Below are 27,376 nucleotides of genomic sequence, written 5' to 3' on the forward strand. Positions count from 1 at the left end.
TAGGCTACAACAGACTGTCAACGTACTCCAATTAGGCATCTGTCTCCACTCTGTTTCCAGGATTTCACGTGACCACCAACACCGCCAGTTTATGCATACAGCAGCCGTCTGCCCAATCCACACGTGTTCCTGTGTTACTGGGGTTCTGTAATGTCAGCAGATCCACTGATGTGTGTCTGCCACTGTCTCCTGCTCTGTCCACATTCCCACCGCTTGCAGTGGGAAGGTGGACAGCGCAGGAGACAGCGGCGGACACACATTGGGGGATCTGCTCACGTAACAGAACACCAGGAACAAGTGTGGAATGCGTGGACGGCAACTGTGAGCAGGAACTGGCGGTGCTGGAGGTCAGGGGAAATACTAGAGACAGAGTGGAGACAGAGGCCAAATCAGAGAATGTTTAAATCTGAAGTAGTTACAATTTGGAGGCAGCAGCACTTTGCCCTCCACACAGCAGGGGATCAGCTGACCTTACCGACCCCCACTTTCACATGAACGATTGTTTTTTTCTGTGTGGACAGCACTTCTGAGCACCAACTGGCGGTGTCGGAGCCCAGGGAAAATCAGGTAGTAGGCCGATGCCTACTTGGAGCCAGGTGTAAATCTGAGGTTGTTTGACTGTGGAGGGAGCAGGACACTTTGCCATACACACAGCAGGGGATCAGCTGACGTTACCGAACCCCACTTACACATGAGCGAGTGTTTTGTCTGTGCGGACAGCACTTCTGAGCACCAACTGGCGGTGTCGGAGCCCAGGGAAAATCAGGTAGTAGGCCGAGGCCTACTTGGTGGCAGTTTTCGATTGTTTCTAGACTACTACTAACTGTCAACGTACTCCAATTAGGCCTCTGTCTTCACTCTGTTTCGAGTATTTCCTCTGGCTTCCAACCACGCCAGTTGCTGCTCTGAAATGCCGTCTGCACAACCCACACTTGTTCCTGTGTTACTGGGGTTCTGTAACAGCAGCTTCTCCCTAGAGGTGAGTCAGGCAATGTCTCCTGCTCTGTCCACTTTTCCACTACAAGTAGTGGGAATGTAGACAAAGCAGGAGACATTGCCGGACTCACCTCTGGAGATGAGCAGATGTTACAGGACCCAGGTAACACAGGAACAAGTGTGGATTGTGCAGACGGCACTTGAGAGCAGAAACAGGCGGTGTTGTAGGAAATACTCAAAACAAAGTGGAGACAGAGGGCAAATCAGAGAACATATTAAATCAGAGGTAGTCAGAAGTTGTAGGCAGCAGGAGAGTTTGCCGTACACACAGCAGGGGATCAGCTGACGTTACCGAACCCCACTTACACATGAGCGAGTGTTTTGTCTGTGCGGACAGCACTTCTAAGCACCAACTGGCGGTGTCGGAGCCCAGGGAAAATCAGGTAGTAGGCCAAGGCCTACTTGGAGCCAGGTGTAAATCTGAGGTTGTTTGACTGTGGAGGGAGCAGGACACTTTGCCATACACACAGCAGGGGATCAGCTGACGTTACCGAACCCCACTTACACATGAGCGAGTGTTTTGTCTGTGTGGACAGCACTTCTGAGCAACAACAGGCGTTGCTGTAGCCCAGGAAATAAAGTTCAGGTCATAGAAACATGAACACAACAAGAGACCTGGATCCTGTTGCCAGCCAATTATTTATTCTGGAAGAGGACTGGCAAATTCAGGTGAGATCCAGGCCTTGTTCATTTTCAGAAAAGTAAGCCGGTCAATATTATTGGCGGATAGTCGCGTGCGACGGTCTGTTACCACACCACCTGCAGCACTAAAGACATGTTCCGATAATACACTGGCAGCAGGGCAAGCCAGCACCTCCAATGCATACTGGCTAAGCTCTGGCCATGTATCCAGCTTAGAGTCCCAATACTTGAACGGGGAAGAGCCGTCTGGGAGTACACTAACAGGACAAGACAAGTAGTCTGTCACCATCTGACGGAAACGTTGCCTCCTGCTGACTGGAGCCGTCTGTGATGGTGTAGCCGTTTGTGGCAGTCCCACAAAACTTTTCCACATTTGGGCCATACTGGCCTTGCCTTGTCCTGCGGCACTGCCTCTGCTACCTCTTTGTGCAGAGCTTCCTCCACTGCCTCTACCCACATGGCTGCTTTGAAAAGCACTACCAGCAACACTTGTGGGGGGAATGGAGAACATGATGGCCTGCACAAGTGTTTCTTGGTACTCCCGCATTTTTCACTCCCGGTTCAACTGTGGTATGAGGCTTTGTAAGTTGTCCCGGTAGTGAGGATCTAGGAGGGTGTACACCCAATAATCAGCCGTGTGGAGAATGTTGGCGATGCGACGGTCATTTAACAAGCACAGCAGCATGAAATCAACCATGTGCTGCAGACTGCCAACTGGACCGGAAACGCTGTCCCCAGCTTGAGGCAGCATCTCAGCCTGCTCAGCATCACCCCACCCTCGCTGTACACACTGACTACTAGTGCCTTGTGTACCTCCCTCCTCTGGAGAGATGTGTTCCTCCTCCTCCATTGACTCCTCGACATCCTCCTCACTAAGTGTCCCCTGCCTGGGCCTTTGTGTGGAGGCACGTTGCGCAGACTTGCCAGAAGCAGATGGCATTTCTGACTCCTCATCCTCGATCTCTTCAAAAACCTCCTCACTTAGTGCTTGTAAGGTTTTTTGAAGCAGACAGATAAGGGGGACAGTCATGCTGACTAGTGCATCATCTGCACTGGCCATCCACGTGGAGTCATCGAAGGCACGCAAAACTTGGCAGATGTCCCTCATAGTGGCCCACTCAGTGGTGGTGAAGTGTGTCCGGCGCACAGTGCGACTTGTTTGCGCCTGATGCAGCTGGTCCTCCATTACTGCTGCCTGCTGCTCACACAACCGCTCCAACATATGTAACGTTGAATTCCACCTGGTGGGGAGGTCACAAATGATGCGATGTTCTGGCAGGCGGAATCGGCGTTGCAGAGATGCAATGCGTGATCTTGCCATGCTGGAACGCCGCAAGTGAGCACACTCTAGGCAAACCTTGTGCAGCAGTGCATCAAGATCCGGATAGTCCCTCAGAAAGCTCTGCACGACCAAATTGAGCACGTATGCCAGACATGGTATGTGAGTGAGGTTGCCTAGGCCCAGAGCTGCCACTAGATTTCGGCCATTGTCACTCACTACCAAACCTGGCTGGAGATTCGCTGGCACAAACCACACATCGCTCTCCTGCTTGATGGCATTCCAGAGCTCCTGTGCTGTGTGGCTCCGATTCCACAAAGAAATTAATTTAAGGACGGCCTGTTGACGTTTGGCCACACCTGTGCTCATATCTGGCCTAACAGGCTCATGCAGTGCTGATTCCGAGGAACTAGAGTAGGAGGAGGCCTCAATATGTACAGACTGCATTCCTGCAATCCTTGGAGTTGGCAGAATACGTACAGAGCCACTCTCCAGATCTGTACCCGGCTCCACAACATTGACCCAATGGGCAGTGAGGGAAAGGTATCGTCCCTGTCCATGGCTACTGGTCCACGCATCGGTGGTCAGGTGGACCTTGCTACTGACGGCGTTTAGTAGCGCATTTTTAATTTTTCCCTCCACATGCTTTTGCAGGGCAGGGACGGCTTGCCTGCTGAAATAAAAGAGGCTGGGCACATTGTATTGTGGAACTGCCAATGACATCAAGTTCCGGAAAGTGTCAGTCTTCACCAGCCTGAATGATAGCATCTCAAGGGCCAGTAGTTTGGCAATGCCGGCATTCACAGCCAGTGCTCGGGGATGGTTTGCCGAGTATGGCCGCTTTTTCTCCCATGCCTGTGCTACCGATTGCTGGTGAGTGGCCTGGGAGTGTGCAGATGACTGAGAACGTGGTTCAGTGGGTGGAATTTCACTGGGTCTCTGGACAACAGTGGCAGAGGTTCTTCCATGGCGTTCCAGTGAGGAAGCCGAACCAGCTGTGTGTGAGCTGGAGGAAGAGGCCCCAACACAAGCTGAAGAGGTGGTAGGTGCTGCTGAAGGTTGGCCTACATCTTCAGTGTGTCTGTGTAACTCCACCTCGTGCTTGGTACGCACATGTTTCCACATATTTGTGGTATTGAGGTTGCTCACATTTTTCCCTCGTTTAACTTTCTGATGACACAGCTTGCATTTGACAAAGCAAATGTAATCTGCAACTGTGTCAAAAAAAGACCACGCACTGCAAGTCCTGGAAGCGCCCGTGTTCTGTTTTGGAAGAGGATTGCTCCTCACGGGTGCCAAAGTGGAGGCTACAGGCAACCAAGTCTGCCCCCGCCCTCTCCCTCCTCTTTTGGCCGTTCGGGGAATCTCTTCCTCAGATCTGCTCCCACCACCTTCCTGTGGCTGACGCCACGATGGGTCAAGGACCTCATCATCTCCACTCCCCTCTTCAAGCACAGGCTGGTCCTGGGTTGTCTCGCCAGCACCGTACGCATCAGAAATTGGCAACTGAGTCTCATCATCATCAGATGAGCACTGAGGTGTGCTGACAATAGGCACTGGCCCACCCGCCTCTTCAGATTCAGAGGGACAAAGCAGTTGCGCATCACTGCATACTCCCTCTTCTTCACGCTCTAGAATGCTGCTTGGCTGGCCACCTCTTTCCAAACCAACAGATTCTGAGAACAGAAGTAAAGATTGAGATGGCTCCTGTCCAGGGCTCTCAGACTGCCTGGGCAATTTGGCAGGTGGTGAAGAGACAGATGGTTGCTCTTCAGTGCTCTGGCCCTGGGAGGATGCGGAAGTCATTGAAGTGGATGCGTTAGCTGCCATCCATCCGACAACGGCTTCAATTTGTTCGTCACGCAGCAGTGGGGTACGGCGAGGTCCTACAAAGCTGCACATGAAGGACTGTTGCCTGGTAAAAGTGGGGGATGCCGGGTCACTGGTGGCCGCAGCAGACACCGAATCCCCACGTCCTCTCCCTGCTGAATCCCCCGTTCTCTCCCTGCTGAAACTCCACGGCCACGACCACGTGCCTTACTCCCTGCCTTCTTCATCTTGGTAGACTGATAAAGATAGGCAGAAAAGTAAAAAAGGGGTGGCTTAGTGTTCTTATTCCTGAACACCTGCTAACCAGTATAAGAAACACTAGTTTGGCTAAGAGTGTGTGTACTTCACTTTAATATGATCTAATGTGGCCTACACAACTGTAAAGTGGAGTGTTTGGTGAACTTTATTTCCTTTTTTTTTTTTGGGGGGGGGAAGAAAAGTATGTGACCAAGGTTTGAAAGATATAGCATCACAAACTTTTTGGAGCGATTACAATGCAGGAAGCTAACCTACAATGCAATTGATGAGGCTCCAAAAAATAGGGTGATACTAGTCTGGCTGGCCCTGAAGGGCACAAGCCAGCAAAAAGGCTCCTCTATCTAATCCTGTATAGTGTTTTCAACCAACCAATGACAATGGATGCGGATGGAAGCACACTAATATAGGAGCAAAAATCTGGCTAAATTTGCTGCAAAAAAAGGACTATGTATGACGCACGCTGAGCGGACTACAACGAGCGGTGGCTGCAGAACACACTGCAACGTGAGCTGCACTCACACACAGAGAGACCTATCAGACAGCCAAAAACAGTGCAGAGAAATGGGCTATAGCACTGAAAGGCTGCTGAAAGGCTCCGCTGTCCACTCCTTTAGTGTTTGCAACCAACGTATATGGATACGTATGGAAGCACACTATACAGGAGAAAAAAAAGCAGCAATAAAAGAAAAATGTGTATGAGGCAGAGACACACGCTGGGCGGCCTACAAGCAGACGTGCCTGCAGGACACACTACACAGCGTGGGTCTGCACTCACACAGCCCTTGCAGACAGCTATTAAAACAGCGCTGCTGGGCTGCAAAAATGTTACAGTGGTGGATTATGTAGCCTGGGTAGAGCAATAGATATGTTTGATGATCGCTATTTCTAACTGTCCCTCACAGTCTTCAACAGCAGCCTGTCCCTAACTGAATTCACAGCAGAGTGATCAGAAATGGCGGCTGCTGCGGTTCTTATAGTGCATCATGACATCATTTCAGCAGCCAATCACAGCCATGCCAGTAGTTAACATGCCTACATGCCTAACAGGATGTGCCCACACTTCTGAGGATCCCCATTGGCTGAATCAAATCGAGCGGGCTCCTAGCATTATGGGAACTTCCGATTCCGGTATTCGATATGAAAAAAGTATCGGGACTAAGTATCGGAATTCCGATACAGCTAATATCGGCCGATACCCGATACTTGCGGTATCGGAATGCTCAACACTATTTATAAGTGATACAAGGTTCTTTAAGTGGCACGAATTAAATAATGTATTTTGAATACAGAACTTTAAGTGCAGACCAGACATTACTAAGGGGTCATGATTAGAAAGGAACAAGAGGTTGAGATTAAAAAATGAGGTCAAGTTGGAATTTAATGAATGTAAAGTTTCTTCAGTACATAATGATAATTAGTAATGGCCTTGAGCTTCCATTCGCTAGTGACAATGTCCACTTCATGGTAGCCATGTGCTGACAACTATGCCCTACTGGTCAAGGAAGGGGTCAAGGATCTAGTTCACAAAGACCTGGTGGTATAATGTTTTATAAGCCGGTTTGATGGTAGAGAGATGTTTTAGTCTATCGGGTGTTTAATCCAAGTTTACATCACCTATAGATTGGCTACAAAATCACTCCACTTGGGGAGAAAGGACCTAAAAACGAGAATATCCTGGACAGAAGAGTTTACTTTCAAAAGGCACCAAATGTAACAAAAATTGTGCAACATTTCGTCAATATGGTGCAACACCCGATCACTATGAACTTATTTCTACCTCCAAAAACAAGACTTTTAATAAAAATACCCCTGCTATATAAAATCGCAATAAACTGGAACATATATTTATTAAATTTGTTGTATTTCATTAACAATCTTAGTCAATTTTACAAAACTGTAATGTATCATTAGAAAACGGCCTATTGAATAAATCAGGTTTTTGTGTTATTTTTTTCTTTCTTTTTTTTTAATCTTTGGTAGCTTTTTTATATCAAGATCTTAATTTTAAGATCAAGATCTGTCATTTAAGTTTTCCGCAGACTCTATCATCAGAGGCAGGGTGACAGATGATAACACGGGATCCACCATTCACCATAGGAGATGTCACATCTGACACCGGTCCCATCTTTTCATGATGACCTTTACAAACGCACACTAGATAATTCAATACAAAAGTATGGAGTTTTCAGTCAGTGTATTGCTGCTGATGTACAATTGGATTTTATGAAACAACAGGAATCAGGAGTTTAAAAAAAAAGCTCCAGTGGTCAGTGTAAAAATTGCAAGGTCCCAAACTTTGAATAATGGAAAAAAAAACTACAAAAATGTTTATAAAAAAAAAAAAAGTTTTACACAAAAATCTGATTTAAATAAGAGGTTATTTCCCAATGACACATTCCCTTTAATAAATATGGCACGTGGCATCTAAGTTAGAATTCTGGCTCATTTATATGTAGAAATCTGCTGAATTTTTTGTTAGAAAAAATTAACAACTGGTTGTCAATTTATTGATACATTTCTAGCAGGAATAACAGAAGAAAAGCGCAATGACATGTTCTAAGTGAGGCACCATAATTGTTATCACAGGGAAAACTATTATGTACTAAAGAAGACAAGTCCAGACAGCTGACAGATCGCCACTTCTTTCTAACTCTGTACAACTCTTTTAAAGGATTATTCTGACAATGGCAATCATTTTTTTTTTACAAAGTGTAGAATCTGCATGACTATTATTAATATACAATACAAGCACAACAAAGTATCTTTATTGCTCTTTTGGATCTTTTTTTATCATCTCCTTCTGCCCTTCTATGCACCCAGTTTCACAAAAGCTTCTGCTAAAACTCCATTTTCCAGCAGCACCCTGCTGCTTCCCAGTGCTGCGGGCCCCTCCCTCTGCTCTTTTGTGTGCTTCCTGATAAAGATGGATTGAGCTCAACATGGGCAATTTTTATTTATATGAATAACGTAACCAATGATAGTTTTGAATACAGTAACAGTTGCGATGGAGAGTAAAAGAGAGCCCTGGGAGCATTGTCATTAGGCAGTAGGTAGCTGCAAATCAGTACAGAATGTAAAAATAGGTTGCATTGGCGTTTGGCACATCAATTTGTATGAACAGAAAACTGAGGTCACATTACCATTTTGAAAATATCTCTTTAACTCTCTCCTCTAAATAGAAATTTCAAATATGATTATTACTCTATATGCCGTTTTACACAATTGATACATAATAGATGTCACTGAAATACCTTTCCGGCTTCTTCCAATGCTTTTTTGTCTTGATTTGCAAATCCTGTAAGCATTTTGGCTTGAAAAACTCCAGACAATCCGATCAAAGGAAGGAAACCTAACACAACAAAACTCAGCTTCCAGCTAAAGTAGAAGGCGATGACGAACGAAGCTGCGATATTAGTTATGGAAGTGACAATCATTCCTATCTGAGAACCCGTAGCCTGAAATGGAAAATATTTTAAGTAAGTGGGGAATAAGTATATTGGTGATACACAATGACTGATAGTTATGATGATCCTTACTTCTCCATACATTGTTGTATTAAGGGCGGACATCATATATTTGTCACAGACACAACTTCTTTAATACGCTCGGATTGGAATAATAATAATATATGTTACTTATTGCATTCAAGTAACAGAAATTAGCATTGATTTACAGGGAACCAACAAAAAAAATGCAGCAGTGTAGAAAGAGATATTTTTTACTCTACCCCTTGAATTTGAGATGCATCAGTGGCAAGTCTGGTGGTCAAAGCTCCCGGACTGTTATTAGCATCATCGAACCAACCAATTTCTTGACCAAGCATAGACTGGAAACCAACTCTCCTCAATCTTCGTGTCAGAAGTTCTCCAGATTTAGCAAAAGAATAACCCTGGAAATAATAATAATAATAATAATAATAATAATAATAATATCTATTTTAAAAGGAAATGTAAAAACAAACTAATTTAATAAATCAGGAGCTTTATTAATGCATTCTTTAAAAACGCATATCAGATAACCGTTAGAGATGAAAGGATAAATTTGCAGGACTTGCACAGATGACATCTCTCCAGCTCTGACACATCAAATACCATTCTGACACGCCATAAGGGAAGAGATTCGTGGTGCTCCCATCCAGCCACTAGGTACCACTGACCTGGACGCCGGACCGGGGTCCCGCAAATCGATCTGTTCATCTTTGGTAACCGTTATTGCTTATTTGTCAGCTTGAAATGCGTCAGACTCAGTAGTTACCTGATTTGCAGTTTTTAATTACGCGTTAATAAAGGATTTTTGTGCTTTTGGACTGAATGTGAATATTATGCAATGAAACTAATCTCATGCGAAAGGAAATATAAGGCTGTTACTATATTCTGAACACAATAAAGCGGAAGTCAGTAGAAGGGAATCTTCATTTCCAATTGACTGCCCTTGAACTTATCTTGATATATTTGAAACACCCCTTTATCACCTATGCACAGGATCTACATGATGAGTGATGATAACTGTTTGATTGGGTGGGGTCCGACCACTAGAAATCCAACTGATCATCAGAGACAGGGGTCCTATGTTCCCCGATAAATTAAAGAGGCCATTGCACATGTGCGCTGCCAATCCATTTAATATCTTTGAAACTAACAAGAATAGCAGAGCTCTGTGCTTGGGTCTCTCCATCAACCCCATGCGCAAGAATGACTCCTCCATTCACACTGGACCACTGTTCTGGTGATCAGCAGTGGTCTCAGTGATCAGACCCCCACAAATTTAGCTGTTTTCTTCTGTACTGTTGTAAATGGAAAACCCCTTTAAGTAAACAGCTAAGAGCTCAGCCTTCTCTAACAGCTAAACAGGTGAGACCCCCTGTCCTCCTCATATTTGGGTATATCAGAGGTTAAAAAAGGTTTTTTTTTCTGTTTCAATGTCCTTGTAGACTGGCTGGTTGTGACCGGTAAAAGATCACCTATCGGCAGTCGGATACTGGCTTTTTTAGACAGGCTGACGATTATTCTGCGCAGACATACAAATTGATAATACAATCGTTCTGTGTAATCAGAATATTATGTTATCTGCAGCAGTTTAATAATCATTGCACCCAACTAACGAGATTTTTGCATGATCGTCGGGTGATTGCCGGCCTCTCTAGAGGTGGAAAACAGCAAAAAAGGGGAAGAAATTGTTATTTTCTTATCCCTATAATGCACAGAATTAACTCACTCCTATTGACCGAAATAGCCAAATAGCGAGTATAAAAAAATCTAACCTTTAATAATATGTATTAAAAGGTTAATATAAACCCAAATATTAAAATATAAAACTCATCCAAACACACTACTAAACAAAACACACATATATACAGATATTTATAAATCAATCCCTGTATGGGAAGAGAAAAAGTCTGACAATGGACAGTATAGGAAACAATGGTCCCTTGTATTGAGACCCTCAAAAAAAATCCTTGACATTACTCCAAGTGGATGAATCAGTGGTCTATATGACTTAAGATCCACTCTAAAGACAATGCAGGCGACAGACAAAAACAACAATCAAGAAAAAGGTAAGTATAGAACAATTCTCACCCATTCTATGATTAATTTTGGAATTGTCATATGTTTAAATGGCTCCTGTCGGCGGCCTCAAAACAGTCCTAGTGTCAACCCTAAGTGTCCCTAGTCACATATACTGACCATGGTCAACCCCAAAGGGCTGCCCACAGCTGACTGTCATGTCTTGAGTGTCCCTGGGCTGCCCCTACATGCTCCGGACGTGTTTCATCAGGGGATGAAACGCTCATTAGCTCATCAGATGGCACTTGGACCAATGTTACTCTATGGGCCATGCACATGTCCAACTTTTTCCTTGGTCAAAGTCTATCCAAGGAGAAAAATCACAACATGCACAATTTGCAGCCGATATTTGGATCACACTCGGTCACGCAAGTTGATGAGTACGTGGGAAACATCGGATCTCACTTGGATGACATCTGAGTGAAGTCAGATTTTCATGAACTGTCAAAATGGAGAATTTTTTTTCATCTTCTCCACATCCGAGAAGTTCAGATCACACTATGATCAGACTGTGATTAGCATAGTTGGCCCGATTCTCTCAGATAAGATAAAATACGCTGGTGTGACCCTAGCTCAGAGGTGAGGAACCTTCTTTCTGCCAAGGGCCATTTGGATATTCTAGCCATCCTTTGTGGCCGTACAAACTATGTAACTCTGCCCACAAAGTAAGTGTTGACACTGGCACTGGTGTCAGGACGTCATCTTTTAGTGCACGTGCCTTAGCGTTCAGTAGTGAGTGCTGATTACACGTTATCACAGAGCAAGGAAGAGACACTAGCACCAGATGTAGTATTATATATAATATATATATAATAATTCTATTACCTTATATATAGTGATGACCAAGCAGATAAATTACTATATAAACTACCCACCAGTGTCTAGTGAAAGTAGTGATTACCCACTGATAGGAATTTAAAAACAACCAACTATAAGACCAATCAACCATAAAATATCAGACAGGATATAGATAATCAATAACCTTTATTATATTGGTGGTTTCATAGAAAAATCAATTAAAAACAATGTGCACGTTTGGGGACAGTTTCTACAAAGATTTGTAAAATAATAAAAATTGGACCCAATTATATGTACCATATGTTAATATGCATTCCTCATATATTAAAAAATGAGAAAAAAAATTCTTTTGCATAAAAAATATTCAATAAGCAAAAAAAGTGCATGTGCATAAATAAATAAATCAATTGAAACAATGATAATTTCATTAATTCACTGCCATATAAAGTGCAGTGTGCATTGTGCAGGGTAACAACCATGTGTTCACATATCATGTGCAAAAAAACCACAGTTACTTTTATATAAAGTGCATTATAGAGGAATGCAAAAATTAGATCATGTACCTTTAAGGGTCACCACGTCCCAATAACGCGCGTTAAAGGGACGTGGTGACCCTTAAAGGTACATGATCTAATTTTTGTATTCCTCTATAATGCACTTTATATAAAAGTCACTGTGGTTTTTTTGCACATGATATGTGAACACATGGTTGTTACCCTGCACAATGCACACTGCACTTTATATGGCAGTGAATTAATGAAATTATCATTGTTTCAATTGATTTATTTATTTATGCACATGCACTTTTTTTGCTTATTGAATTTTTTTTATGCAAAAGAATTTTTTCTCATTTTTTAATATATGAGGAATGCATATTAACATATGGTACATATAATTGGGTCCAATTTTTATTAGTCTACAAATCTTTGTAGAAACTGTCCCTAAATGTGCATATTGTTTTTTTTAATTGATTTTTATATGAAACCACCAATATAATAAAGGTTATTGATTATCTATATCCTGTCTGATATTTTCTGGTTGATTGGTATTATAGCTGGTTGTTTTTAAATTGTAATCACAGAGAAAGAAGAAATTAAAAGGCCGGTGGCCACAAAAACACAGCTGCTGGCCCAAACACTGTGGTTATCTGCTCAGGGACCAGAGAAAAGGTCATTGCGGGCCGTCAATGGCCGTCCGACCAGAGGTTCCCCTCCCCTGCCCTAGCTTAAGAAACAGGAATACTCTGTTACAGACTCACCTGTAAAAACTGGGTAATTAATGACACGCCTGCAATAATGACAAACAGGATACAGATCCCATTAATATCTTTAGTCTGCTGAACTTCATCTTCCAATGAGAAAGTCTGAAAAACAACAAAAAAAAATAGACAAAATGTGCCCCACTTCACATCGAGTTTTCTGCTATTATTCTGATTCCCTGGTCACACATTCCCCTTTATATACTGCAGAAAAGTATTAAAGCTCACAAGAATGCGGGAAGAACTTACATTGCTGATGACAGTGACGAGTAATATGTTGTGTAATAGTTTGTTAATTTTTTTGTGTCATTACTTACCCCCAGCACCTGACTAAACAGAACAGCATAAAGTGGAGTAAGAGTTCCATTAATGGCTGCCCCTATGGATCCAAAAACCAGGTATGGCCACTCCGGAGTGTTGTACTTCAGTATCCTCATTACTACGTTCTTCTGTTTCTTCTTGTTCTTTTTATTCTGGTAACAATAAAGTTAAAATCATAAAGGTTAGCAGTCAAACCACAAGTGTAAAGAGAGACTTCAAGTGTTTGTCCAGGTTTGGAAAGAAAGTCTGCAGTCGCTCTATGTGACTGTAGACTTGTGAATCCTCACATCGGGCATAATTCACACTAGCGCAGGCACAGGGAGCGAGCAGTCATGAGGTATACATACTGCCAGCCACATTCCGACTAGACGTGCACAACCTCGCACACTGCAAGTGAATCGAGCAATGCCATGCACGTCTAGTCGGAATGTGACTAGTAGTATGCATATTACCTGCTTGCAGTCACGCGACCGCCCAGTCTCACCGCTGCCACCAGAGAGTCCTGACAGTGCATGCTATAGATGATGTGAGGATTTACAAGTCTGCAGTTACATAGAGTAGACTTTTGTGCCTAACCTAGACAAGTCCTTTAGGGTTAACAAGTTGAAGTCCAGTAATAAAGAGTTCGTAAAAGTTCTCTCTGGTGAAATTGAAACCTTATAGGACTTGTCCATTACGGCGTTTCATCCGCTCAGACGACCTGTGAACGCTGATTGGCTGCAGTGCTTACGTGACGTGTCCTCCCCCTCCAGGAGATGTTGATGTCATGGGATCGGTACGGGAAACAGTGCTGAGGCTGAGTACGGAGGAGGGAACTGAATATATTGTTTTAAAACATTTTTTCACCTCCTTAATAAAAGGCTGACCAGTAATGGAAAACTCTGGTCCTCATACAGCAAAGTCTCCCAAAACCATCTACTTTGGATGGGATCTAGTGGGCATCCTTTCATTCTCCTGGCAGATATGCTTCCTCCCGAGGAACCTGACAATGTGCGCTCTTAGGGTATGTGATATGCCTCCTCCCGAGGAACCTGACAATGTGCGCTCTTAGGGTATGTGATATGCCTCCTCCCGAGGAACCTGACAATGTGCGCTCTTAGGGTATGTGATATGCCTCCTCCCGAGGAACCTGACAATGTGCGCTCTTAGGGTATGTGATATGCCTCCTCCCGAGGAACCTGACAATGTGCGCTCTTAGGGTATGTGAGTCCGGTGTATCCCACTGAGTTTTTGCTATAGTAAGACGCCTCAGGAATATGCCGGCGGAGTTTTTTTCTGAATTATCTTTGCCGTCTTTTTTCTTCATTTTTGTGGTGACTCTGATATTGAATATATGGACAATCCTACCAGTAAAAAACATCCCCTCTAGGTGGTTTACACTACTGCGTTATATGGAAATTGCACCCTGTGGCTTCCACCTCATAAATGAGGAAAAGAGCAGGTACAGCACGATCAATTATTACTCAGCAATAGAGAAAAGCAGATCAAATCGCGGGACTCCGGTAAAGTGTCCAGGTCAGAACCGGAGTCCCACAAATCGATCTGCTCCTCTCTACTCAGCATTTTTAGTAATTTCATAAATAAATCAACTACAAGGCAAAATACGGGTTCCAGCCAACTATAACTATACTGATGAAGACAATATTCTTCTCCTGACGCCAAATATCTATTAATAAAATAATGCATTCAGGAATGTATAGCAAAGAAAGAAAGAAATAATAATAATGTCATCATTGAAAATGAGATCTCTGCATTGCCACCTGTTGGTCACACCTGGTACTTCAGTGTTCTCTACTTATAAAATCGTCACAGACAAGTGTTTTTTTTACATAACCAGATTGACTTAAGGCCAATCTGTAAGCAGGTTTTTGCTATTTAATCTGAAAGAATCATGATGTTGGGGCAGAGAGCCTGGTTCCAGTGATGTGTCACCTTACTGGGCTACTTGTTGTTATTTCAATAAAATCAGTGTTTTATCAGCAGGAGATTATCAGTAGACAATTAGTTATCTTGCGCCATGTAGTCCTGCTGCTCTGTGTAACTCCACCCACACCACTGATTGACAGCTTTCACAGAGTAAAGTCGTCAATGATTGGTGTGTGCATCCAAATAGTAATCTGTGCCGATAAATACAATTTTGCTGTATTATTTTATATGTTTTCTCCGTATTTATTTTTTTAGTTGTAGGTTTGATGCAGCTTTTTTTACGTGCAGAAACGCTGGGATTCTGCACTTAAAAACACAATTGCGCTTTTTAAATATGTTTTTCAGGCTCCTCAACGAAGCCCATTGGAAAATATGCACCAAAAAAAAGGACAATTCCACAGTGTCTATAAACACACAGTGTGCGTGGAGTTTTCATAAAATTACATCATTTTGCTTCAACTGATAAACACAGCAGATTTTCTGCACACACGAAAAAAAATGCTGAGTGAGAACATCAGCTTAACCAAAAAGATCCGGGGGCTTGGCACGCACTTTTAAATGGCAACCCAAATGAGGACAATATCAAGAGAACTTTAAAAAAAAAAACACACATTCCAGCGATGTGTCACTTAGTTTGCTGGGTGCAGCAGTTGTGAGAAAATCACAGTTTTTTCTGCTGTAACTCTAGCAGAGCTCTGAGCTGTCAACCACTTATTGACAGCTTTCTCTGTACAGTATATATTGACAGAAAGCTGCTAATTAGTAGTGCTGGCGGAGTTGGACCAGGAGGCACGAGACACCTAGTCCTGCAGTGATAATCCCCTGCTGATAAAATACTAATTTTATTGAAACAGCAACACAAAGCCTAGTAAGTGCCAGATCACTGGAATCGGCATGTCAGTCCCTACATCAGATTATATAGAACCTGCTGACAGATTCGATTCAAGGCACTTCAGAAATCACTGACAGTATCACTTTTCGATATGTACGTCAGGTTTGGTACACCATGTTTAAAACCACCATGTAACTACGTATATATAAGGCGTGTGGCTGTGTCTTCATTACCTTCTTTTTGGACTTTGATTGATCAAGGGGCTCAGAGTCATCAATATCATTAACTTCCAGACCAGGTGACTTATTCACAGTACCAGACAAGGCGTCTGGGAAGACGTTGGACAGCTGGGATTTTGTACGAAGCCGAATTGAGTTCCTGTAAGACATATAAGGTAGAAGTAAGTGTATGATGTCAGATATAATACTTTCTAGACGTAGATTACAAAGCAGAGACCTTGAATGAAATACAGCAGTATGATGGCAGAGATAGGGCAGAGGATCATTATTTACTCATAATTAATGTTCATAATCGGGAGGAATGAGCGATGTTTTGTAACGTCTGGTTAATGTCTACACTAACTGCCTGTGACTATACAAAGCTTTGTAATATACACTATAGGGAGAAAAGTATCGAGACGCCTACACATCACACCTACAGGGGCCTTTATGACATCCTATTCTAAATCTATGGAGTTGTTCTCCCCTTCACAGCTAAAATCGCTTCCACTCTTCTACACAATTTTGAAGGAAATGGGAATTTTTGCCCATTCAACAAGGTCAGATGCTGATGATGGAGGAGAGGTCCTGGCTTGCAATCTCCATTCTGGTTCATCCCAAAGTTGTTCGATGGGGTTGAGGTCAGGGCTCTGTGCGGCAACTCAAGTTCTTCCCCCATCCATGCTTTTATGGACCTTCTGCACAGGGTCACAGTCATGCTGGAACAGAAAAGGACTTTCCCCAAACTGTTCCCATAAAGTTGGAAGCTACAATTGTCCAAAATGTCTTATACGCTGAAGCATTAAGATTTGCCTTCGCTGACACTAAGGGGCAAAGGCTGACACCTGAAAAACATCCCCATAGACTTCTATCTCTCCACTACCAAACTTTACAGTGGGCACATAATGCAGACAGGCAGATAACGCTCTCCTGGCATTCACCAAACCCAGACTCATCATCCTTTGGATGCCAGATAGAGAAGCATCCATTACTCCAGTGACCGGTGGTGGGGCTTTACCCTACTCCACCAGATATTTGGTAGTGTCTTGGTCAAGGAATGGCTGCATGCAAATGTTCGGCCACGGAAACCGATGCTATGAAGCTCACATGGCACAATTCTTTAGCTGCTGTTAATGCTTGAGGAGGTCACGAACTGTGTAGTCATTAAAAAAAAAGAATTGGCCACCTTTATGCACTATACGCTCAGGACTGAGCAACTTTATTCTGAAACTTTATGTGTGCAGCATCGGCGTCAATGCACACTTTCCATCCTCCCCTCCCTCGACAGTGATGCTGATTCATTCACTGCCCCGGCACTTGTCCCATGCGTCCTACTCCTCCTGCTGCTTCCTAGGGTTTTGTGCATGCCTAGCAGGTCCCCGGGCACTGCGGTAATGGCACGCACGTGCACTCGTGGTCTCTTCGAGAGACAGCGTGCACCATTCAAAAATGTCCCCAGCCAATGGATGAGAGGCACATTATTTAAGGCACCTCCACCTGTTGGGAGATACCACAGCAATGTGTTATGTCAGTTGTCTGCACGCTTGCTATTTCTCAGGTCCTCTGTACCTGTCTGTCTGTACTTGCTGTGTGTTTCTGAACTCTAGCCGTGCCCGCCAGCACCTGCCTGCCTGTACGTCAGCTGCGCCTGCCAGCACCTGCCTGCCTATATATCAGCTGTGCCAGACTGCATATCAGCCATACCTGTCTGCACCTGCCATGTCTGCCTATATACCAGCCATTCATGCCTGTACCTACTGTGCCTGCCTGTATACCAGCCATCCCTGCAAGCACTTGCCGTGCTTGCCTGTATACCAGCCATTCCCGACTGCACCTTTTGTGCTTGCCTGTATACCAGCTATCCCAGCCTGTACCTGCCATTCCAGCTCCCTTTCCCTTTGAGGGTCAGTTGCAGTGTGTTCGAGGTCCGTCCTAGAGTAGCACCTGGCGTCCATCTGGAGCCAAGGCTAACCCCACCATAAGAGTCTCTAGGGAAGAGTCAAATGTTGGCCTAGATTTGCCCCTCCATGCTCTCCTCAGTCCATGGCACAGTGGTTCCACTACCACAGACATTACAATGTGGTCTGCCATTTCATGGTTGAGCTGCTGTGGGTCCTAAATACTTCCACTTTCCACTCATACAGTATTGCAAGATGGAACATTTAGGAGGGAAGAAATATCATGAAGTAAGTTGTTGGAATGGTGAGCTCTTTATCATTGGAGTATACAACAGCTGCAGGCTTATACTGTGCGATTATTGTGAGTAGATAGCAGGTAGCACTGTGTTAATTGTTAGTTTGTTTAGTCTGTACTCTGTGATATCTCAGGTGTGTTTGGTTTGTATTCAATTTCTCCTTCATGTAGTAATGATGCAGATAATGGTTGGTTCCAAGAAAATCAGTTCATACTCCAATAATGTCTGAATGCGGGTGATTCTGTTTAATGAAATCTGCAACAGGACATGGGCTCAAACACAGAGATAGCAGATCGCGGCTTGGTGAGCAGACTGATACAAGGAGTCATCCAGAAGCTCTCATCTCCAGTATACATGTAAGAAAATCAGAATATGCAAATATACGAGAGAAGGAAAATGGCCGCAGCTCAGAACCCAATTATAGTGGCAAAACTAAATAATGACAATTACCAGCTAAGGAAGTATAAAGTGGAAATATTACTCTTTAGAGATGACTTGTGGGCGTGTTTTACTACTGAGAGATAAAATAAAATCAGGAATATGACAAGAAAAACAGACAGGCAATAGCCATTATTGGCTTATTAGTGGTTGAAAATCTAAAATATAATTATATATAGCCATGTTGCAGCCATATAGTAATGGCCGGAGCTGAGCCTCCCCTCCTCCCAGAAGAGGCGTGGGTGAAGGCCAACATGACGGGGGGGTTGGAAGGTTAGGTGGGGGGAGTGGGCTTCAAGGGAAGGGGTGTGGTGGGATATATAGCTTGGAGCAGCGGGCCTTCCTCCTCACAGTTCCCGCTCTTTTCATACTAAGCCAGTCCCGCCCTCCCTCCCTTCAGTTGGTGGTGATCTGGTGAAAGGTGGACGGGGAGTTTCTGAAAAGTGGGCGGATCCCCTAGTTGTTTAGTGGACAATATATCTCCGCGTGTTGGTGCTCCTGAGCCTGTGGGGTAACGGCTGGGAGTAATATGATGGGTTTTTGTCCACAGCATTTTAGGCTAATTCACCTAGATCTTGTGGCTCCAAGGACTCCTCCTCAGTGTTCAAGTTATTGTATTTATGTTGTTCATAATACATTATCATTGCTGTTTGTTGATTTAAAAAAAGGCTGCTGTGGCCATGCAAATTCCAAAGAAACTACCGGTCTCTGGGTGTTATTAAGCGGCGTATTGGGTTAATACAGGTGGGTGGTGTGGGGCGCTAAGATGCTCTTGTCTCCCCTCAGGAAACAACTTGACAATACCAACGTCATGCTATTCAGTTCACCTAACACATGCAGTGCTCTTAGTAATACATTGCAACCAACGATGACGTATCCAGCAGGGCAGTAACTCATATACCCAAAAGAAGGGACGTGCACAGCCCAAAGTAAAATAGAAGTATTTTATCAGTATATCTAATATATAAAGCTCAATGTGGGTGTGTATGTAAGTGTGTATGTATGTGTGTGTGTGTGTATGTCCGGGATTGGCATCCACACCGTCGCAGCTACAGCCACAAAATTTGGCAGAGTCACACGTCTGGACCCCGAGAGCGTCATAGGCTATGTTGTGAGGTGAAATTTTAACCCCGTGCGTTCCAATTCACCAAACAATTTTGCCCCTATCTACATAATGGGGAAAAAGTGTGTGTATCAAGCCCCGCCCCTCATTATGATGTCATAATGGTTGCCATGGTGACGCTGATGTCATCGTAGGTTGCAAGCCCTGCCCCTCATTATGATGTCATAATGGTTGCCATGGCGACGCTAATGTCATAATAGGTTGCAATGGCGAAGATGCTGTCACAATGGTTGCCATGGTGATGATGATGTCTTAATAGGTTGCAATGGTGACGGTTATGTCATAACGGTTGCCATGGTGATGATGATGTCATAATGGGTACGGGACTATGGGATGGAGGATGTGTGATGGTTATATGGGCACTGGACTATGGGATGGAGGATATGTATGACGGGTATATTGGCATGGGAATATTAGATGAAGGATGTGTGATGGATGGGTATATGGGAACTCGACTATGGGATGGAGGATAATTATAATTTGTTATAACTAACCACAGTTAGTTACTATACCCGGGCAGCGCCGGGCTCTTCAGCTAGTATCAGATAAAAGCAGAAAACTTTAAAAGAGGTTTAATAATACAAGTAAATACTTGAGGCAAGGGCATAGAACAAGGCAGAGTTACCTCCGAGCAACCGAGATCATGCAAGATTAAGTACAGTTGTGGCCAAAAGTATTGACACCCCTGCAGTTCTGTCAGATAATACTCAGTTTCTTCCTGAAAATGATTGCAAACAAAAAATCTTTGGTATTATTATCTTCATTTAATTTGTCATACTGTGAGGGGGGAGACTCTGTGAGCCATCATACTGTGTGCTGGGGCACTGTGGCTGGCATAATACTGGGTGTGGTGTGGCACTGTGGGGGCATCATACTGTGTGTGGAGGAATATAGCGTAAGGGCATCATACTGAGTGCATAAAACTGTGAGGCCTCATACTGTGTGTGGGGGGTGCTATGGGGGCATCATAATGTGTGTTGGAAAATTTATTGTGGGAGCATCATACTGTGTGTGGGGGATTATAGTGTGGGGGCATCATACTGTGTGTGGAAAACTGGGGGCATCATTTTGTGTGTAGGGGTGCTGTGGGGTATTATAATGTGTACGGGGAAATTTACTGTGGGTGCATCATACTGTGTGGGGGGGAATATAGTGTGAGGGCATCATACTGTGTGCGGAAACTGTGGGGCATCATACTGTGTGTGGGTATACTATGGGATATCACAATGTGTGTTGGGAAATTTATTGTGGGAGCATCATACTGTGTGTGAGGGGATCACATAGTGTGGTCATCATACTGTGTTTAGGGGTCTGTGGGAGAATCATATGTGTGTGAAAGTGATGTGGGTGGCATAATATTGTGTAGGGGACTGTAAGGGCATCATACTTTGTATGGGGCACTGTGGGTGCACCACAATATGTAGAGTGCTGTGGGGGCATCATACTACGTGCGGTTTGTGGATCATACTTGGTTTAGGTAATGAATTGTGAGGGCATCAGACTGTGTGTGGACGGCACTGTTGGGGCCATGAAATGAGTATCTAAGGCTACTTTCACACATCAGGTTTTCGGCGTCAGGCGCGATCCGGCGTCGTGCCGGAATGCCGGATCCGGCAAATGTTTTGTAAAACCTGAAGTGCCGGATCCGGTTTTCTGCCGGATCCGTCTTGTTCTTGACAGACAAAACCGGATCCGTCTCATCCGGTTCATCCGTTTTTCTATCCGTTTTTCTATCCGTTTTTCGACGGATTACGCCGGATCCGGTTTTTAAAATTGACCCTTGTGGCCTTCCGAACGGGATTGGCTACTGGAAAACTAGATATAGCATGTTCCTACAGCCCTTCTTTGACAGGTTGTAGAGAAGAAAGTGCAGGTTGGAGAGAAGAGCAAGTTACTGGCGAAGATGGATGTTGTCATTGGAAATATTACCACTAGAAGTTCTGTGACGGTTTCAGGGACAATTTTCCACTATACTTTATGTCACCTCAAGGCAGAGTACACTGGGATGACAGAGTGTGAAAGATTTGTGCCCTAAACTTGTGTACCTTCTGGACCAACAGTATATACCTTTGCCAACCAAAGTTGGCTATCTTGTCATGGTCTTACTATTTTTACCTTTAGGCCACAGGTGTGTACCTGGTTGTGTTTTATGCAAAGTATTTCACCTTTTAACAAAAGTTGTGTACATTGGTAGGAAATCACCAACAATAAACACAACTTTTTAGGTGAAATACTTTGCTTCAAACACAACCAGGAACACAACTGTGGCAAAAAGCTAAAATTTACCCACAGTTATATACCTGGTTTTGAATACCTTTTTACCTTTGAAATACCCTGTATTTAACCTTTTTTTTAAAACATAGTTCGCCGCAGAAAGAAATGACAGACAACCATTGTGAAACGATAATTTAACTTTTATTTAAATTTTTTTTTTTTTTATGTTTTTAAAGTGCAAAAAACTTTTTTAATAAAGGTTTTAAACCCAATGGGCATTTTTATTACAAAAAAAAACTTTACAACTCTGTGTACTGTGGGGTGGAAATACTGCTGGAGGGGCTGCGGGACACTTCGACACTGGGTGTGTGGAGAGAGGACTGGGATCGTGGTGGGGAAGGAACAGTTAGAGGTGAAGGTGTGGAAAAAGCTACAGAATGGGTGGACATGTGGGAGGCAGAAGAGGTGGTGGGCGGTGGAGTGGAGGGTTGGGCAGGGACTGTAGGAGCAGATGATGTTGATGGAAAGTTGTATGGGGAAGGAGTTTGGTACGGGGAAGGAGTTTGGTACGGGGAAGGAGTTTGGTACGGGGCAGGTTGCTGGAAGTGGGGAGATGTCTGGTACTGGTGAGGTTGCTGGTATGTAATAGGAGGGGGAGGATGGAAAGTGGCTGGAGGGGGTGCAGATGTAATAGGAGGGGGAGGATGGAAAGTTGCTGGAGGGGGTGCAGATGTAATAGGAGGGGGAGGATGGAAAGTGGCTGGAGGGGGTGCAGGTGGAGGAACTACAGTGGTGGGAGGTGGAGGTTGGGAGGTAACCTGCTGTAGAGCACCGTGGCACGAATACATTACATGCATCTGCTGGGTAGGAGATAGTGTTGCCATGCGCTCCACAACAGACCTGAAAAAGGTGTGGTTTGGCGAAGATCTTGCTTCTGAATGCATGGTTTGCAGAAGTGTCTTCACCTCCAGAATGCTGGAGTTGATCTGTTGAAAGCCTGCGGAGATTTGCTCTGACAAGACTTTGAGACAGTTCTGGAAAGATGCATTCAGATGCAAGAACTCTTGCGCATAACTCTTTTCCTGACCCCTCTGCCGCTGCCGCCCAGTACCCGCAGGTGTACTAGAGGTGGCAGGGGCAGAAGGGTGGGGTAAAGGGAAAGCGATCTCCTCACCAGCAGCTTCATGTAATGTAGGCGGCCACGATGCTCCTGTGCTGGTGGATGGGACAGATGGGTCGAATGTGTGGGAAGGCTGGGAAGGTGCAGATGTACCGGGGCGGTCGAAGTGTCCCTCGGTGCCGGTCTCCTCAGGGATCGCCTCAGAAGGGTCCAATCGTGCAGGCTCCCGAGTGCTGCTCACCGTGCTGTGGAATAAAGAGAAAAAAAAACAATTAAAATACTGACATGGTATGGCCCTGGCTGAAAAAAAAAAGTTACATCTAACATTTTTTTCACATGTGGTGTGTAATATTTACCTTCTGGTGAGCATTGTTTCCCGGAGGAACGACAGGGCTTCTGCGTACTTGTACTTGCTCCTGCGTCCTCCAGATCCACTCGGGGCCCGCATCTCTTTATTGAACTCCTTCTTGAAACGATCCCTCACAGACCGCCACCGATTCACAATTCTGTTCCCTGAAACGAGAAAGGAGTGGTTAGTATACAACATCAGTGTTTCACAAACTCCAGTCCTCATGGTCCCCAGGGGTCATGTTTTCAGGATTTCCATAGTAAATAGAAATCCTGAACACATGATCCGTGGGGACCACGAGGACTGGAGTTCGGGAAACACTGGTTTACATCAAGCAACCGGTACTGTATATACTTACGCTCTTTAATCTGGGCCCGAGCTTCGAGGTCCTCCCAGCGGCCCACAAGGAGAGAACAGATTTCCTCCCAGAGTCGTCGGGTAACGATAAGGTCAGCGTGGCGGCGGTCAGCCATATTCCAGAGCGGCTCCCTTTCTCTGACGAGATCGATGAGGTGGTCCACATCGAGTCCTCCGTCCTCACCGTCAGAGTCGGGAGCACGCTGTGAAGGCTGTTAAAGAAAAAGACAAAAATAACATAATTAGCCTCCACAAAAGAAATGAAATAAAAAGTGCAAAAAAACAAAGCAAAAATATTTAGACTTACACGCTGGTGACCGCCGCGTTGCTGTCGCCGACGACCCTGAGAGGCACTGCGAGGACCTCTTGGCCGAGCACCAGATTGGGAAGACTAGAGAAGAAAACAAAAAATGTTATGTCTTTGGATGTAGGCATTTGTTTGCTGTGTGTGGTCTGCAGAACATTGTTTTCTATGTGTTGTGTGTAGTGTGATGTTGTGTTTCTGCGTTTGATGCAAAAAACTTACCAATTGTGAGCCCACTCCAGGTGTCTGTCCACCCCTTCCTTCTTCTTCTGGGAGCTCCTCTTCATCTTGTGATTCCTGTTTTGAAATAAAAGGCAATGAATAGACATATATTACAGAGATGATGGATTTTGGAAATAAAAACTTACCATCAAACGCTGACGATGCGAGGGAGGGCTCCCAGAAGAAGATGTGCTGTCCTGTTGATGGCCAGACTCCATGGCTGTGGGTATTGCTGCTGCCAGTGATGCCATTTCTGCTGCTGCTGCTGCTGCTGCATCTCTTTGGCGGCTGTTGAATAAAGAGAAACAAAGGGCCAATGAATATCTTGATATTCCATGGCCCTAGTTTGGAGGAATGGGGGATTTGATAATTACCGTCTCTCATCTGCTGCTGGCCTCCCCTCCTCAGCATGTTCTATTTGCTGCTCCATTTGGGGTGGTGGTGGTGCTGATGGTGCTGCAGTGGTCTCCTGCCTTCTCCTGCTTCCCTTGGTTGCTTTCTTGGGTGGCATGTTGGGTGTGGCTGTGGGTCCCACTGTCTTGCTTTTATATATGTCTTGTGGGCAGAGCTACTGAGCATGCTCAGACCAAAAAACCGGATCCGGCCGCCGGATCCGGCTTTCGCCGGATCCGGCGCATTGCGGCGCTCATAGGCTTTCATTGTGTGAAAAAGCCGGACGCGCCGGATCCGGCGTGTCCGGCTTTTTCGCCGGAGACAAAAAACGTTACAGTAGACGTTTTTTCCAGACGCCGGATCGCGACACATTGCGACACATTGCCGGATCCGGCGAAAACCGGATGAAACGCATGGCCATCCGGCGCGATCCGGCGCAAATGCAAGTCAATGGGGGGGAAACCGGATCCGGCATTGCATTTCGCCGGATCCGGTTTCTGTCAAAAGCGCCGGATCGCGCCTGACGGCGAAAACCTGATGTGTGAAAGAGGCCTTACTGTGTGGAAACATTAGTGGTCTTCAATAAGAGCAACATTTCTGTGCTATAAAGAGGACTGGGTAAGCTTAGGGCAGTGGCTTAGCATAAAAAAAACATTGCCACAGCATGTTATGCAAAACTCTGCTTGGGAAGTATGTTAATGCCCTAGAGACCAGGTCTAAAGCTTCTTCCCACTGTTAGACATCTATGATAATGGCTTATCTCCAGAAGAGAAAAAGGATCGGCATTCCAAAACAGTCAATTTTCCAGGGCCCCCCATTAGACGATCTGCCAAACTCAATATCGGCAACCTCAGTGAACGTTAGCCTAATGTACAAGGGTAATTTAAGACACTAGAATTAGTAAAGAATAGGCTAGTAGATGAATTCCAGGTAACAAAAGAACTTGTGGAACTTGTGCAGATGAGAGTGGAATTGCTCTAAAGCGACTGATATCAGGTGATGCAAGAAGGAAACTAACTGCTGATGTTGACTCGGGACAGAAGGCCACAATAGGACAATACCGGAAGAAAAATAAGAGTGGGTGAGAATGACGGTAGTGCTCCCCTGTATCCTGTATCCTCAGGCGTATAGCAGCCTGAGGATACGAGGCTGCAGAAGAAGGAAACTAAAGCATCATTCAGACGCCACTAACAAGGCCACTTAAAGATGGAACACTATGGAATGCAGAACAAAAAGATTCTGCGAAAGGAAGCAGACAAAAGGTGAAAGCTACAATCTGATCCATGTGCAGAACTGGAACAGCAACTTTAATGATAAATAATCAGACACTGCAAGGTTAGTGCATTGATTCAGGCACAATCAGTCACAAGGCAAGCGACAGCAGCTTTTTCACAGAACTTGACTTAAATAACAAGTTAACACTCAATCTTTGTGATTAATGCAGAACAAACTGGACATGGAGTCCTCGCATGACCTAGAAAAATGGACAAAATTTAACTATACCAGTTAATGACGTTCTATATTTTTCTAGTCTAGAAGGAGGGCTATTATCCATAAAGCATATGACAGCTAAAGGAATCACTGTAAAATTTAAAAGGGTTGTCTAGTCCAAATAAATACATCTACAGTCACTCTTGTTTAACTGCAGACTTATGAATCCCCCCATCGCAAGCCGCGTGTTCTGCAGGAATTTGCCGATTTCCAACCCAGGACTGAAGGGTATGTATGAGTTACACATACTCGAAGCCAGTGGGCACAGCCTCGCTCTCCATACACACCCACTGGCCGGCCGCATCACTAGACGGGGCACGGCCTTGGCTCAATACAATCTCTGACAGTGGCATTTAACTCGTGCTTACAGGAAACGGGTCACTAATCCTGCCCATCGGTGACCCCGTCACATGATGGGTCGACATAACAAGCAGAGGTCTCCAGCAGACCTCTATAGTTGTCATTGTCAGATTGCTATGAGTACTGCCCTGTGGTCGGCGCTCATAGCAAGTGAGCATTTCTGCTACACACAGGCAATCTGATCATCGCCTGTGTGCAGCAGAAGCGATCAAAGTACTGCAGCCTCTAGTCTCCCATAGAGACTATAGATCAATAAGGAATAAATTATTGGACTTTAAGTGCGCTGCCAGACAGATTCAATAACCACACAAGGTTAAAAAAGTTAACCCTTTAATGTATCAACCCCTGAAGAAGAAGCGTTATGCTTCGAAACGCGTAGGGATTAAAGGGTTAACTTTTTTAACCTTGTGTGGTTATTGAATCTGTCTGGCAGCGCACTTAAAGTCCAAGAATTTATTCCTTATTGAACTGTGGTGCGGTTCCGCTGTGGACCGTTGGACGTGCAGCAGGCTGACTTACTATGCAGGCTTTACTTTCTCTTTGAGAAGGTGAGTATAATACTTTCAGTATTTGTACATTTTACCCGGATAAGACCCTATTGCGCTTTTGTTTCAACCCTTTAGTGAATATAGAGACTATAGAAGCATGCTTAAAGTGAATAAAAAAAGTTTTTAAAAATATTAAAAAAATAAAAAAATATAAAAGTTCAAATCACCACTCTTTCGCACCATTCAAAATAAAGCAATAAAAAAATCAAACATACACATATTTGGTATCGCCGAGTTAAGAATCGCCGGAACCTGTCTAAATAAAAAAAAAATTAACCCGATAGCTCAACGGCATAATGAGAAAAAAATTAAAAACGCAAGAATTACTTTATTTTGGTCGC

General features: G+C 44.4%; 1 protein-coding gene across 2 annotated transcripts in view; it reads right to left on the reverse strand.

Moving 5' to 3' along the window:
• The window catches only part of LOC141049384 (bile salt export pump-like), a 127,643-nt gene that overhangs the window by 30,460 nt on the left and 69,807 nt on the right, over positions 1-27,376 (reverse strand). For both annotated transcript variants that reach the window (XM_073545806.1, XM_073545804.1), the window contains exons 18-22: positions 15,938-16,082; positions 12,943-13,098; positions 12,626-12,730; positions 8,733-8,894; positions 8,257-8,460 (exon numbers count right to left, since the gene is read on the reverse strand). In XM_073545806.1, coding sequence (XP_073401907.1) covers positions 8,257-8,460; positions 8,733-8,894; positions 12,626-12,730; positions 12,943-13,098; positions 15,938-16,082 — 772 coding nt within the window. The remainder of the gene's footprint in view (positions 1-8,256; positions 8,461-8,732; positions 8,895-12,625; positions 12,731-12,942; positions 13,099-15,937; positions 16,083-27,376) is intronic.

Source organism: Dendrobates tinctorius, unplaced genomic scaffold (assembly GCF_039654945.1).
Source record: "Dendrobates tinctorius isolate UK_male_01 unplaced genomic scaffold, ASM3965494v1 ptg000143l, whole genome shotgun sequence".
Classification (NCBI taxonomy): domain Eukaryota; kingdom Metazoa; phylum Chordata; class Amphibia; order Anura; family Dendrobatidae; genus Dendrobates; species Dendrobates tinctorius.